This window comes from Salmo salar, chromosome ssa13 (genome assembly GCF_905237065.1).
Source record: "Salmo salar chromosome ssa13, Ssal_v3.1, whole genome shotgun sequence".
NCBI lineage: Eukaryota > Metazoa > Chordata > Actinopteri > Salmoniformes > Salmonidae > Salmo > Salmo salar.
The window spans coordinates 78,494,856-78,510,670 of record NC_059454.1 but is presented as its reverse complement, the minus strand read 5'-3'; the positions used below and the strand labels follow the sequence as shown (position 1 = coordinate 78,510,670).

The window sequence follows — 15,815 nt, the reverse complement described above, 5'->3', positions numbered from 1 at the left end:
TTTATGTGGCATGACTTTTTTAGCTGCATAAAAACGTCGTTACTGTTACCTCAAATCAGTGTCTTCTGGACATTCCTGTGCAACCGTTATGAGAGTTGACCAGTAACTTGGGAGGTAGCAATCATTCCAGGTTGCACATTCCAGGTTGCACTATAATCACTCGCACAGGCTTCAAATCAGCAACACTTTTTATTTTGTTCTCATCCATCCACTTACATGATATTACAAATCAACATCCCGAGTCATGGAATAAATACAGGGATGAAATATTGTTTGCAGCGGTCTTCTAATGAGTATACAAAAGGCCCTCAAGCTCCAAACCACTTGAGATGAATCCCACTCAGATCATTACAATCATTTTAGTATTTAACAGGTTAGAGGAGCATCATTTAGAGACTACACTACTAGAAAGAAACATGGTCCAATCATCTTCCTGTCTCAATAGCATTCCATACACATACAAAGTTGCAATTATTATTTATTTTTAAATCTCACACACACACACACACACAAGCTGCCCATATTTCCAACACTCGACAGGCATCTTAAAGTTCAAGTTCAGAATTAAAAGAACCAGGTAAAAGTTATCAAAAAGTACTACAATATGATTCTATTGTAGTACAATAAATATACTAAAACACTTAGGACGTTGTAGTTTGGAATAAAGAATTAACTGCTGCATTTGAGGTTTCTCAAGAGAGATATTCATATGATAACCATATGCAAATATCTAAAAAATAAATAAAATAAACAAAATAAAGTTGTCATTTACAAAAGATCCATGCGTGCCAAACATACAACTGACTATGCAATAAATACATTGTTTGCATAGTGGGACTGATGCAGTAGGAAAAAAAATAATTCACCATAGAAGTTGTTGATTGTTAAAAATGTATTCAAAGCTAAGCCATGGTCACTATGGAAGTTGCTCTGAAGCACACCATACATCCTCTCCAATGGAACCTGAAGATAAAGCACTTGGTCCATTCCCTCATTGACAAGCACACACACACACGAGGGAGGGGGGAGGATGGGGGGGTGATAATGTCTATTTTAATAAACCTCAGCAGTCTTGGAATAGGAAATCCTCTGTCAGGATACACATTCACTGAACAGAATAGTACAACTGTTTGCTTATTGAAAGTATGTTTTTAAAAAGTAAAATGTTAACATTTTCACATTTATCAAATAACAGACACATTTGGTTAAGTATGACCATTCTCTTGGTCGTGTGAACACTGCCTTCAGCTAGATGGAACCTTATAGTTGGATTATTATTCATTTGACTAAGTTTCATGTTTGGGAAAGAGGATCAAATGGCTTTTCTCCAGAGGCGCACAGTTAAAGACCACATACACACACAACACCGTCAAGTCACCACACATTTCAAACAATCACTAGTTCAAATGGAACCAGCATAGCGGTACAGCCCTACTGATACCACCAAGGGTTCAAAAGACTGAGGGAAGCATCCGTGAAGCACCAAGCCAGGTGCATTATACAAATGTAACCTGGCGATAAGCTAAATACAAAAGGCAGTGATGATGAGAATTTGGCCTTGATGCTTTGCTTCTTTCAATTCAAAAGACGAGCCCTCGGTTTGTATCTGACAATGACACATTTTCTGGACGCCCAAAAAGAATAGGTTTATAATAAACCTGCATGCATCTTAACCGTGAAGAGAACTCATGTGGGTCATCTGAGTAAGTGACACTCGAAAAGGCATTTCGAGTCAGTTTACATTCGATGTACTACATGCAGAGACAGACAGAAAGGTTTTGTATCTACCGAGAGATCCAGTCAGAAGACAGATGGTGCAGGAGGTGTTGCATTCAGCTGAAATAGCATACACCGTGTTTTTCTGTCTGCTTTAAGCTGCTCCTCCTCCATCAATGACACCACACCAGGGTCATGTTCAGTAAGGCTCACGGAAATCTGTTCTCATTGGACGAGTTCAGATGGCACCTTCCTGTTAAATTCAGTTTCAATACGTGTTCTACCTACTGAACACGACCCAGCCGTGTTCAACAGGATTTATCCTGACTGGATGTGACAAAGCAGAAAAAAAGGCATTGTGGATTCCATCTTTTTTTTTTTTATGCAACAATGTAGCCTAATATACGATAGCATGAGAACTGTAGAGAATATTGTGTTCTGTGTTCATTGTAATTTTCACCATCTATACTGTATCCTGTAAAAAGGAAGCAGAGACGTTTAAGGGGGAAATCCTCTCCACCCTTTCAGCCTTCAAAAGTCTATTACACGGCTTCAGAAATCAATAATGTCTCACTCCTGGTGAGGAAAATCATTGCTGCATGAGTAACACTGTCTGTCCCCACTCACCCAAAGTACAAAGCACCAGTATATCATATGAGAAGCTATCCCAGTGGAGCACACAAGAATCAGGCAGCAGCACTGCTCTCATCTCTTCCTGCAGCTACACCCTACTAGGCATTAGGAAGTAGTCAAGACCTTTGGTTGTCTGACTAAAACTCTAATTGGTGGGAGGGAGTTCTCTCCCTCGCCTCCCTAACAGGAGACTGCTATTGTTTGTTCATATCTGCTAGGGTAGAAAGCCCCATGTGGCTCCCAAGCTGCTCAAACAGGGAAAGAGAGGAGAGGGAGGGTGGCAGAGATGGAAGGTGCGTCTGGAGGAGCTGGTGATTGGTGCCGATGGTCGGCGCTCCGTCAGTCATTTCTTTAAGGCTTTTAAAAGAAAAAAAAGAAAAAAAGGAGGGGGGGGATTAGAAAAGAGGAGTTCTAGATGGAGCTGAGCGTCATAGATTCATCCGGAGGTGCTCGGGATGTTTGGACATCAGGGGGTAGGCCTGCTTCTTGAAGGGGCCGCCTGTGGTGGTGTTGCCAGAGGGCTTTTTGATGGGCAGGGGGGCAGACACCTCAGTAGCTTTGGAGCTCACGTCCATCTGCTCCACACCAACCTCCATGGGCTGGTCTCCAGACCCAGAGCCCCCAGGGAACAGCAGGGACGAGACTCTAGCCTGGGTGGGGGCCCGGGGCCAGCAATCCCCCCCAGCAAACTTCACTGGGCTGAGGGAATAGGACATACGGCAGGGTTAGAATAGTGCATTTGAGTACCGACAGGAGCAAGGCAGACCATTAGAATAGTGACATTTTAACAGTGAGGATAAATCCCAGTAGAAGTGAGTACCAGAATGATACTGGATTCAACCACTGCTGGGCAGGACAACTTCATGTAAAAATGCAAGTCCTACACAAACCTAGAGGAACACGAGAGAAAACAAAAAGCACTTACCTCACTGGTGTTCTTGGGCTTCCCAGAAACCTTCTTGGTGAGCGGACTTTTTGCTCAAAGGGGAATTTCTCCTTGACGTTTTCAAGCACAGAGGGGGCTACATACGTAAAGCCCTGTGGGAAGGAGGTCACAGGGAAGATTATAGCCAGGCTCATCAAGGTCCAATATAACACAGAACAGAGGAGATGAGCAATGACACACTCATTAAACTACATCATGCAATGTGGCCAGACAGTCAACAGTTTCCAGTAAAAAATAAATAACAAAAAACAGATGCATTACCCATTTCTCGTAAGAACAATCTTTTTTGGTCAAAAATTAAAAAGAACAAAAACAGTCTAGCTTATGCCTAGACGTGTGCGTGCAGCCATGCACACAGTAAAACACACATGCCCACAAACACAAATGGACTGAGCAGAGTAAGCAGCCTACCAGGAAAACTTGATTGGCACTTTCACTGAGCGTGGAGTCGTCAGGGCTGTCAACAGGAGTCTGGCTGGTGAACTTGGAGTCAAACTGGCTCACGTCATCAGCTGATTGCTACAATGGAAGGAAAGGAGGAAACGTGTTAACCTCTAGGCTCTGTGGGTCATGGAGGACTTGGGAAGCACAGGTGTTCTTCTTCACAATAAAAATTCAATGAATAAGGAATGATGGCTCACCAGAACAGGCTTGAATGGAGGCTCCACTTTGCGAGCGAGAAGTTCGTCCCATTTAATATGCCTGAAGAATTGGTGGGACTGGAGATGAGAAAAAAAGCTACATTAGAGGGTGTCCCTCTTCACCAACATTGTAATAATCCTGCAACAGGTGCCATGTTTTAACTGTATCACCTGAATTTCTGAGGCGTCTCCTGGGCCCGCCCCCAGCCGTAACGAGGCGTTGCGTTTTAGCAGCTGGAACAGAGAGTTATGTTAGTCTGCTCCTTTGTTTTCATTTGACCCGACTTGTGTTACATCTGACAATCAGAAGATGGAGTGTACCTAAAATGCCACCCAAAAACAAATGTATTAAAACTGGAAGAGTTTAACATCTAACACAGTGAAACGCTTACCTTTTTGAGAAGGTCCCTGGCTTCTTGTGTGAGGTAAGGTGGCAAGTTCAATTTACACTTTAAGATTTTGTCAATGGTCTTCTTCCTGTTTTCACCAGTGAATGGTGGCTGTTGAGTAACAAAAAAATTATGTTCCACAACAATAGACATAATGTCCCCGAGGTTAAATATCAAAATAATATTCAAAATGTAAAAAGATGATGTAGTCTTGTACACAGGCTATATTATGTGTATTTCTTGGAGGAGTTGTACTCACTGCTCCTGTCAGCATGTCATACATAAGAGCTCCCAGGCTCCACCAGTCTACAGCCCGGTTGTGTCCACTCCTCATCAGGATCTCTGGGGCCCTGGAGTGACAGAGGGGAGAGGAATGGGTAGGCCTATTCAATGTGCAACCAAACCCTATAGAATGTAGAGGTCGGCCGATTATGATTTTTCCATGCCGATACCGATTATTGGAGGACCAAAAAAAGCCAATACCGATTAAATCGGCCAATTTTTATATATATTTTTGTAATAATGACAATTACAACAATACTGAATGAACAATGAACACTTATTTTAAGTTAATATAATACATCAATAAAATCAATTTAGTCTCAAATAAATAATGAAACAAGTTCAATTTGGTTTAAATAATGCAAAAACAAAGTGTTAGAGAAGAAAGTAAAAACGCAATATGTGCCATGTAAAAAAGCTAACGTTTAAGTTCCTTGCTCAGAACATGAGAACATATGAAAGCTGGTGGTTCCTTTTAACATGAGTCTTCAATATTCCCAGGTAAGAAGTTTTAGGTTGTAGTTATTATAGGACTATTTCTCTCTATACCGTTTGTATTTCATATACCTTTGACTATTGGATGTTCTAATAGGTACTTTAGTATTGCCAGCCTAATCTCGAGAGTTGATAGGCTTGAAGTCATAAACAGCGCAATGCCTGAAGCATTGCGAAGAGCTGCTGGCAGACGCAGGAAAGTGCTGTTTGAATGAATGCTTACCAGCCTGCTGCTGCCTACCACCGCTCAGTCAGACTGCGCTATCAAATCATAGACTTAATTATAATAACACAGAAATACGAGCCTTAGGTCATTAATATGGTCGAATCCGGAAACTATCATCTCGAAAACAAAACATTTATTCTTTCAGTGAAATACGGAACCGTTCCATATTTTATCTAACGGGTGGCATCCATAAGTCTAAATATTGCTGTTACATTGCACAACCTTCAATGTTATGTCATAATTATGTACAATTCTTGCAAATTAGTTCGGAACGAGCCAGGCGGCCCAAACTGTTGCATATACCCTGACTCTGCGTTCAATGAACGCAAGAGAGGTGACATAATTTCCCTAGTTAAAAGAAATTAATGTTAGCAGGCAATATTAACTAAATATGCAGGTTTAAAAATATATACTTGTGTATTGATTTTAAGAAAGGCGTTGATGTTTATGGTTAGGTACACATTGGTGCAACAACAGTGCTTTTTTCGCGAATGCGCTTGTTAAATCACCGTTTGGCGAAGTAGGCTGTGATTCAATGATAAATTAACAGGCACCGCATCGATTATATGCAACGCAGGACAAGCTAGATAAACTAATAATATCATCAACCATGTGCAGTTAACTAGTGATTATGTTAAGATTGATTGTTTTTTTAATAAGATAAGTTTATTGCTAGCTAGCACCTTACCTTGGCTCCTTGCGGCACTCGCATAACAGGTAGTCAGCCTGCCACGCAGTCTCCTCGTGGAGTGCAATGTAATCGGCCATCATCGGTGTCCAAAAATGCTGATTACCGATTGTTATGAAAACTTGAAATCGGGCCCTAATTAATCAGCCATTCCGATTAATCGGTCGACCTCTAATACAATGTGCAACCAAACTCACTAATTTCTCCTACCAAGAGTATGTACAGTAGTGGATAAAGAAGTTTACAACAGACTAGGAGGCTGATATTAACTTTTCATTGTTTTAATAATTAGGACCGTGACTTACATGTATTCTATGGTGCCACAGAAAGTGTGAGTAACCGTGCCATCGTGGATTGATTCTTTACACAGTCCAAAGTCTGTGAGCTTGATGTGACCGTTGTTGTTGAGCATGATGTTTTCTGGCTTCAGGTCTCTGTAGATGATGCCTTTCTGATGCAGGTGTCCCAGAGCCATTGAAATCTCTGCCAGATAGAAGCTGCAGAACAGAAAACAGACATCTATACAGTTACAGGAAGTATGACGAAAAAAAATCTAACCGTAAAGCATCAACAGCATTTTGGAAAAATGTATCCTTTCAGATTCGCCTTTCATTGCCCTCTACATTCTAAACCTAAGTGTTGTGCTTCCAACACCCTAACATTTGTCTGCTTCTAAAAATAGATCCAAAACACACCCCTACTGACCTTATGCTATGTAATCAAATCTCACATCTGTTGACACAACATTTGAGTGAGGACTACAGGTTCCAGACACTCATATCTATTCTACACACTTCAAACAGATAGACATCTCCAGCATGACAGATCACTTACCATGCTTTGTCCTCCACAAGGATCCCCTCTCTCTCCAATTGCATAAACAGCTCCCCACCTGCAAATCACAAATACAGCATTTAAATATGCATTATGTAGAAATTGCTCAGCCATTCCATGGTTGCTGAAATTCTAGCAGTTCGCTTAATTTCAGTTAATGTGAAAAACAAGCAAGTATATTGTAGAAAATCATTTTACCATCTAAACCGATGTGATATTTTCCATAACCATTTTCAGCTGGTGTACAAAACTGACAGTAAAAGACAAAAAACTAAACTTAAGAACGGGAAGCATAGATATAGCGCAGATAGAACATATCTGCCGCTTCTAAGATTTGCTTTCAACACGAATGACAGATCTATAACTCATCTCTATGTGAATTTGGTCAGGTCGCCCAAAAAGTTACATATTTGTGCGCCCACACCGTGCCCCAGCCACTCACATGAGTGGTACTCCAGGATGAGGTAGAGTACAGCTTGCCACCTGTCTGGAAGGCGTAGTTGGAAGGGTGTGTGTGTGTATGTGTGTATATATATGCGCGTGTGTGTGTGTGCGCGCACACACACCGTGCCCCAGCCACTCACCACTGAGGTACTCCAGGATGAGGTACAGCTTGCCCCCTGTCTGGAAGGCATAGATGAGGTCCACTATGAATGGGTGCTTCACCTCCTCCAGGATGTTCCTCTCTGCCTTGGTGTGTGCCGTGTCCTTAGCGTTACGCACTATCATCGCCTGGAGGCATCAAACAAGGCATGGATTGTCAAGCACTGTCAGCATTATAACGGTAGCACTTTACATTTACAGCAGAGAATAAAGGGGAAATAACCTGGTAATAGTATGGTAACAAGTTAGTCACTCCAAATGAAAAACATTATAGCACTTAGAAACTGAGGTATGATATGCATTTGAAAAGTAACACTAGAGTACATTCTTTGTCAAGCAGGACACACTATGGTAAGTAACAGACAACAGGTTTGCGACGGTCTGACAACATAACAATAACCTAAAGGAAATGTTCATTTGCCATCTGGTTTCGATGATTATTTCTCTGCGCTCCCCTTTTCCCCAGCCCAGTGAAAGAAAGTAAAGGAACGCCTCTGCTCTGAGCCATGTCATTAATGCCGTTATTGTTGCCCTCAGGTCCAGAACACGTGCAAATCTTTTGCTCAAAGAAATCCAAAACATTCAAACTATTTCAGCCATTGGGAACAATACTAGATCTGTTTCAGTTGGATAAAGCCTGAGCCCAGTAGCAGAGCCAGAAGCCAGAGTATGAGAGCAGAGCAGTCGGCCATGAGCGTGAGGCTCTGCTGCCTGCCGTACTACACAGCCACTTACAACATGCACACACGGTTAAGTTCACCATGCTAAACACCAGTGCTGGGGCAGGTCTGCTGCTTTTCAACAGCCTTTCACTAGAGTATATACACCCTTATGTTATATTAGGGGAATTGTGTTTCCATAGCTAGGGCTGACACTGAGGACTAGTGAAAAGCAGAATCAACAACCTCTGCATAATCAAAACAGTTGCTTTGTGAGAAGGTGTTAAAGTTCAGTTAGCCATTGTTATGTAAATGCAAGCTGAAAAGTACCAGGGGCTTTACTTTAACCACAAGTGAGAGCAGGTCCGCCGGAGCCATGGCCCATGGAAACAGAAAAGTCTGAGCCTTTTCGGTAAAACACTGGGGTAAATCATGTATGTAAAAGCTATATGGGCTTCCAAGATGTGAGGGAAAGAGGGGAGGGGGGACACTGGTGTTTTATTTGGCAGTGATGATAGCTGCTGGTTGGTTAAGAGCTCTTAGCTCCTGCATGGTAGCAACAGTAAATACTGGCTTATAAAAAAACTATAAACAGAACCATTATTACCGAAACCTCTAAGGCTTCTGGGAAAAATTGGTGGATTCTGGGGCCAAGATGCAAACCAGACGGGCAGTCATCAATTACAGAAAGGATGCAGAGCAGATGGAAAGAAACTGTGGAGAACAAACAGCCCTGAGGTTTCATGGGAAGTCGTTTTAGTTTTTTTGTTATGGGTTAGGCGGCCTCTTTTCTGACTGCATGGCTAAATGAATTCACCTGTGTATTCAGTACACTACTGTAACAACTTGGGTCAGTGTCCAATCTGGGCTCATCGTCATGTCAATGGAAATCCTTAAATCTTTATAGAATAAATAACAGAACTTAAGTGTGCAGTTCCTTAGGAGCAAACGAGAGAACAAAAGATAAGTATCTCAATGTCATGAGAATCCAAACAGCCCACCTTCTTCAAGACCTTCATGGCGAAAATCTTTCCCGAAGTGGCACCCGACACCTTACGAACTTGAAAAACCTGAATGTGATAGGGGGAAAGTCAAAACATGAATTTATGTTATCTATTCTAAGGAGAAGACGTGAATGAATACTTGAACAAGTCATAGGGTGATGAGGGATAGCTCACCTTTCCATAGCCTCCTTTTCCTAAAACCCGGAGTAACTCAAAGCATTCCGGACGAATCTGCTCCGTTCCTTTGTTGACGCTGTCTTCAGAGATTTCAAACTTTTCACAGTCGTCCATGTTACTTGAGAATACATTTAAAAAGACAACCATTGAAACATAATTCATTCATGTCAAATTTCAGCCAGTCAATGTTGAATCTACCCGAATGACAAAACCAGAAGGTTAGATTAAAGATGGAATCCGCAGTAGGGGAAAACAGTCCTGCCTGCACAAGCAATCTATTGACTAAAATCACTCATTGTCCTTTATCTGTTCATCAAGCACACATCATCATAAAAGTGGTCAAAGGTGTTGCTGTAGTTAACAAAAAAATGTATTACACAGATTATTAATCCCTTTAGGGCAATTAGATTGACACCTGTGCCCAAACAATAAAACACATAGAATTGCATGACAAAGACGCACCCTGTTGTCAAAGATGTTGTGGTGAGTGTGCCACATTAGCTAGTGCTAAAATATACAGGCTGAACCTATGTTGTAAATACCCACAATTCGAACCCGCTGCATTGCTCCGTGCATTCGCTCATTTGGGTCTGGCAAAAAAAAGGGGGAAACAAAAGAGAACAATTTAACAACAGGATTGATCTTTCTCCATCAGTAAACAACTTAAAAAATATACCTGTTCCAGTGATTATTCAGACGGGACTTTTTTGACTGCATCACATACACAGTCTTGTGAGACTGCTGAAAAAAAAGCAAATGATTCTAAAATTAAAGATGTATGAAAGAGTAGCTAGAACAACTTGTTTCACTTGTCCACATCCAACGATGCCGAAATCTGATCATCAGAGGTCAAGTGGTTTCATAGCTACGTTATATCCGTTAACTATGTTTTGACAATCCAACTAAGAACGGATCGTTTCTTCAGAAGACAGATGGCTAGGCCTATATAGCTGGTTAGTTTAGCTTGCCACCAACGTTAAGTCCGCCCTTGGTTCAGCTACCTAATAATAGTTAGTTAATATAATATTAATTAGCTAGCTAGCTACCTTCTTTCTTACTTACTTACTAACGTTAATCGCCAAGTTAACTAGTTATATATTAGCGGTTGTACGCGTGGGTTCTTCTTTTGGGCTTGCCACGCACGACTAGCTAACCAGCTGATATGTTGAAGTTATTGACAAAGACAGTCTTAATTAAGCTTCTGACTAACATCAGCTTCTTTACTGCAGACAAGTTAGTTTGCGCCTCCCTTCTTCACTAGCAGCTAACGATAGTAGCTAACTGGTTCATGCCAAGGTCGGAAGCTAAAGGAAACTAGCTTGCTTGTAATGTTTGGCTGGGTAGCTAGCTAATTACTGTACAGTAGCTGGCTACTTACCCCATCCCCGAGTTCGTCATCAGACACATTTTCGTCCGCCTGATCCAAATCAATGTCGAATACCCCCGCCATTGCATTTGCTTGGTCCCTCTCTCTCACTCAGTCCGAAATAAAGTATCAACTTCTCCACTGCCTCATGGAAACACACCTCACCGACATAACCGGCTACAGTAAATAAAACCCATGCGAGTAGCAGTACCGCTAGCAACCGGCCAAACACAATAAAAAAAAGGGGAAAAAACAAAGCCAAGTGTTGAGCACGCGCACTGCTGAAATGAGATAGTAGCTAGCTGAGTATCTTTAATAGGAGCCCAATGTCCATGATGCCCCATACCTTTTCGTTAAATGATTTCGCCCGTTTAAACATGTTATATTTGATCGTATCTTATCCTTTAGTAGTTTCAAAGTGATGCTTGTGTGATATGGCTCAGAAATAAGCTATGATGATGATATTGTAGTCAGTCAAAATCTAATCAAATGTTATTGGTCACATACACATATGTAGCAGATGCTATTGCGGGTGTAGAGAAATGCTTGTGTTCCTAGCTCCAACAGTGCAGTAGTATCTAACAATTCACAACATTACACACATCTAAAATAATGGAATTAATAAATATATAAATATTTGTCCCATGGACTGCCTGGCATATTCTTTGCCACAACAGGTATGATTGCATTATGAAAAAAAATTCACAGGCTTTTGTGTATTCTCACTTGGTTAATTGTGATCTTAGTGTCTTTTGTGATCTAACCTGTAACCAGACTAACTGTTTGTGTGCAGATACCCGTTATTGGCAGTAGATGGCAGTGAAAACAAAGTAATCCTTCTTCGTGTTTTAAGAGATTTTTCACCCCATTTGGACGAGGAGAAATGTTGATTCTGTAGATTTTTTTTCTTCTGGTTACTAAGCTAGCCAAAGTGAAAAGTTCAGTAAAGCTTCTGGCAAAACTAAATGCTTTATTTTCAAATGAATGTGTTTGGTATTTGTTTTATAAGTGCCAACAGGGGGCGCCCATAGGATGTTACCAAGTATTATTATAGCTAACCAACCCTGATTCATCTGTGGTGTTACTGTTTACCTCAGCCTGATTCAGGTGCTACTTATCTTCCTGTTGTGGAATAACCCACATAAATGTACACAGTCACCTTGAGTTGAGGTGGTGTGAGAATTATATGATGTGATGTTTCACATATAGCATCACCATTCCTGGTGATGATGACTCATGACTGGGAGCATTTACACACACACACACACACACACACACACACACACACACACACACACACACACACACACACACACACACACACACACACACACACACACACACACACACACACACACACACCTACCTTTCTTCTACTCTGTGCCCAGGGGCATAGAAGGCTTATCTCTGTGACTCAGTGACACCTGTGGTCCCAGATCAAAGGGACTGTGTTTCAAGTTTAACGTTTTTTTATTAGTCGTATGTACGGGATACACATGGTATACGTCATCCAACAAAATGCTTACTTGCAGGTTCCTTCTCGACAATGCAAACAACAGTAAGAAATAATAAAATATAAAAAGACAAATATAAAGTCAATGGCAGTAGAATAGAATAAATGTTTTAGCATAAGTATAATACAGGAAGTGACAATTTATAGTTCAATATTTACACGTGTATAGGGGAAGGGGGATGGGGTAAGAGTATAAATTGAGCAATATAACAAGGGTCTGGTAGCAGAAGTTGTGATGTGTGTGTAGCATGAATGTATATAATATATGTGTGTGTGTATGTCTGTGTGGGTATGTGCATGAGGGAGTGCATGTGTGCTAATGAGGGGCGAATTAGACCAGGTGGTCAGTCCAGTTCAAGTGTTCAGCGGTCTGATGGCTTGTGGATAGAAACTGTCTCTGAGCCTGTTGGTATCAGTCCTCATGCTTCAGCTTGTGGGTGGGGTGTGTGGGGTCCTTGATGTGTGTGTGTGTGTGTATATATATATATATATATATATATATATATATATACACTGAGTATACAAAACATTAAGAACACCTGCTCTTTCCATGACATAAACTGACCAGGTGAATACAGGTGAAAGCTATGATCCCTTATTGATGTCACTTGTTAAATCCACTTCAATCCATGTAGATGAAGGGGAGGAGACAGGTTAAAGAAGGATTTTTCAGCCTTGAGACAATTGAGACATGAATTGTGGATGTGTGCCATTCAGAGGGTAAATGGGCAAGACACAAGATTTAAGTGCATTTGAACGGGGTATGGTAGTAGGCCCCACCCAAAGTACTTCCAGCCAACTTGACACAACTGTGGGAAGCATGGGAGTCAACGTGGGCCAGCATCCCTGTGAAATGCTTTGTAGAGTCCATGCCCCAATGAACTGAGGCTGTTCTGAGGGCAAAAGAGGGGGGTTCAACTCAATATTAGGAAGCTGTTCCTAATGTTTGGTTTACTCAGTGTATAATGGGTACAACCTTCAATTGCAACACTCTCTGCCTTGCACATTAAGATGTTTTATTCATTAGTGATTCCTGTGTGTAACTGAGACACCTGAGTGATATGCATTCTTTGGCCTAGGCTCTTGGTGCGGGGAAGGGAGAAAGAAAGGAATAAAAAGGGATGAGAGGAAGGGAGGAAATGAGAGAGAAAGGGGGAGACAAATATGGACAAATTAATAGACAATATTGTTTTTATTCATGGCCATAGAGAGAGACTGTGGGTATGTATTTGGCTGCAGATGACTTTAGATGATGGTGGCAGATAGAAGCATGCTTGATCTGTAAGTAACAAATGAGCCTATTGGCTCCCTTCTCTCTTCCTCACAGCATGAAACCACAGGAATAGATTAAAAAAGGGGCTTTCTGGTTTTGACGTGTTGAAAGACAGAGAACACATTTACTTGCAAATGACGGCAAAGGGCAATTTCCAAAATATCTTCAAATAAGTTGAGAGAACGGGAAAAAGTTGGCCGTTAATTATTGGCTCTTAAATGGTTATGTTGTCGGTTTCTTCCCTTAAATAATCATCACGAAATCACGGTGGTGCTTTTTCCAAAGACAATTAACTGCAAGGGGGCACTCTTTTATTATGTATTAGTCAGTGACAGGACAACAATCACAAAAAATGAAATAATTACAGTTATGTAATCTGTGAATTGGAGTGAATAGAATGTGGTGTGATGAACAGTAGATTTCAACAACAGGACAGAGCAGGACAGGTTGTGCCAGCCAGGTGATTACTAGGGTGTGTCTGTTCTCTTCTGTATGCTCACAGTTCACACACACACACACACACACACACACACACACACACACACACACACACACACACACACACACACACACACACACACACACACACACACACACACACACACACACACACACACACACACACACACACACACTCTATATCCTGCTGACATTGCCACCTGGCTGGCTTTTGCAGTTAGGTTAAGGGTGAGGCACTCTGCCATACTGGCAATGGCGTGGGAAGGCAGAGGACTGGAAGCTGTTGCTCAAACTGCCCATATCTGACCATAGGTCAAATAGAATCAGATTTTAGGAAAACTAATCCTAACCACTATTGGTCTACAATTACCGTCAGTAACACCAAGTTTGCCATCAAAACATTTCAAAAAGGTTTGATCAAATCATATTGTATTTGTCACATACGCCGAATACAACAGGTGTAGACCTTACAGTGAAATGCTTACTTACAAGCCCTTATTAACCAACAATGCTTTAAGAAGTTTTAATAAAAAATAAAAAATAAGTGTTAAGTAAAAAATTGAAAATCTAAATAACAAATAATTAAGCAGCAGCAGTAAAATAAAAAGCGAGGCGATATACAGGGGGTACCGGTAAAGAGTCAATGTGCGGGGGCACCGGTTAGTCGAGGTAATTGAGGTAATATGTACATGTAGGTTAAAGTGACTATGCATAGATTATAAACAGAGAGTAGCAGCAGCGTAAAAGAGAGGTCTGGGTAGCCCTTTGATTAGCTATTCAGGAGTCTTATGGATTGGGGGTAGAAGCTGTTAAGAAGCCTTTTGGACCTAGACTTGGCACTCCGGTACAGCTTTCCGTGCGGTAGCAGAGAGAACAGCCTATGACTAGGGCCTACCTCTGACACCGCCTGATATAGAGGTCCTTGTTTGCAGGATGCATGGCCCCAGTGATATACTGGGCCGTAAGTACTACCCTCTGTAGTGCCTTGCAGTCGGAGGCCGAACAGTTGCCATACCAGGAAGTGATGCAACCAGTCAGGAGGCTCTCGATGGTGCAGCTGTAGAAACGTTTGAGGATCTGAGGACCCATGCCAAATCTTTTCAGTCTCCTGGAGGGGATTGGCTTTGTTGTGCCCTCTTCACGACTGTCTTAGTGTGTTTGCACCATGATAGTTTGTTGGTGATGTGGACTCTCAACCTGTTCCACCACAGCCCCGACAATGAGAATGGGGACATGCTCGGTCCTCCTTTTCCTGTAGTCCACAATCATCTCCTTTGTCTTGAACACGTTGAGGGAGAAGTTGTTGTCCTGGCACCACACGGCCAGGTCTCTGACCTCCTCCCTATAGGCTGTCTCATTGTTGTCGGTGATCAGGCCTACCACTGTTGTGTCATCGGCAAACTTGATGATGGTGTTGGAGTCGTGCCTGGCCATGCAGTCATGAGTGAACAGAGAGTACAGGAGGGGACTGAGCACGCACCCCTGAGGGGCCCCCGTGTTGAGGATAGCATGGCGGATGTGTTGTTACCTACCCTTACCACCTGGGTGTGGCCCGTCAGGAAGTCCAGGATCCAGTTCAGAGGGAGGTGTTTAATCCCAGGGTCCTTAGCTTAGTGATGAGCTTTGAGGGCACTATGGTGTTGAACGCTGAGCTGTAGTCAATGAATAGCATTCTCACATAGGTGTTCCTTTTGTCCAGGTGGGAAAGGGCAGTGTGGAGTGCAATAGAGATTGCATCATCTGTGGATCTGTTGGGGTGATATGCAAATTGGAGTGCGTCTTGGGTTTCTGGGATAATGGTGTTCAGGTGAGCAATGACCAGCCTTTCAAAGCACTTCATGGCTACAGACGTGAGTGCTACGGGTCGGCTGTCATTTAGGCAGGTTACCTTAGTGTTCTTGGGCACAGGGA

The 15,815-nt window shown here is 42.0% G+C and overlaps 1 protein-coding gene across 5 annotated transcripts; it reads right to left on the bottom strand.

Moving 5' to 3' along the window:
* Positions 1-170: 170 nt before the first annotated feature.
* LOC106567964 (ribosomal protein S6 kinase beta-1-like) lies at positions 171-10,950 on the bottom strand. Of its 5 annotated transcripts, none has more exons than XM_045693572.1 (15): positions 10,672-10,918; positions 9,970-10,031; positions 9,840-9,883; positions 9,291-9,411; positions 9,114-9,182; positions 7,435-7,582; positions 6,851-6,908; positions 6,322-6,513; positions 4,585-4,675; positions 4,329-4,436; positions 4,108-4,170; positions 3,937-4,014; positions 3,707-3,814; positions 3,275-3,387; positions 171-3,048 (listed from the first exon to the last, which is right to left on the bottom strand). In XM_045693572.1, the coding sequence occupies exons 3-15, from the start codon at positions 9,875-9,877 to the stop codon at positions 2,778-2,780; spliced, it is 1,458 nt and encodes a 485-aa protein (XP_045549528.1). In that variant the 5' UTR covers positions 9,878-9,883; positions 9,970-10,031; positions 10,672-10,918; the 3' UTR covers positions 171-2,777. The 5 variants fall into 5 exon arrangements, with proteins under 5 accessions (XP_045549528.1, XP_013993366.1, XP_013993364.1 ...); XM_014137891.2 differs by having other exon boundaries at positions 9,970-10,034; positions 10,672-10,916; XM_014137889.2 differs by lacking the exon at positions 10,672-10,918 and adding an exon at positions 10,356-10,649 and having other exon boundaries at positions 9,970-10,034.
* Between the last annotated feature and the right edge of the window lie 4,865 nt (positions 10,951-15,815).

What these genes read in the sequence shown, in the direction of transcription:
- LOC106567964 (XM_014137888.2), bottom strand. Translation starts at nt 10,743, where the DNA reads ATGGCGGGGGTATTCGACATTGATTTGGATCAGGCGGACGAAAATGTG. An exon ending in ATGACGAACTCGGGGATGGG is followed by an intron (nt 9,884 to 10,671) that starts GTAAGTAGCCAG and finishes TTTTTTTGCCAG; the next exon opens with ACCCAAATGAGCGAATGCAC. An exon ending in AGCCCAAGAACACCAGTGAG is followed by an intron (nt 3,049 to 3,274) that starts GTAAGTGCTTTT and finishes CTATTCCCTCAG; the next exon opens with CCCAGTGAAGTTTGCTGGGG.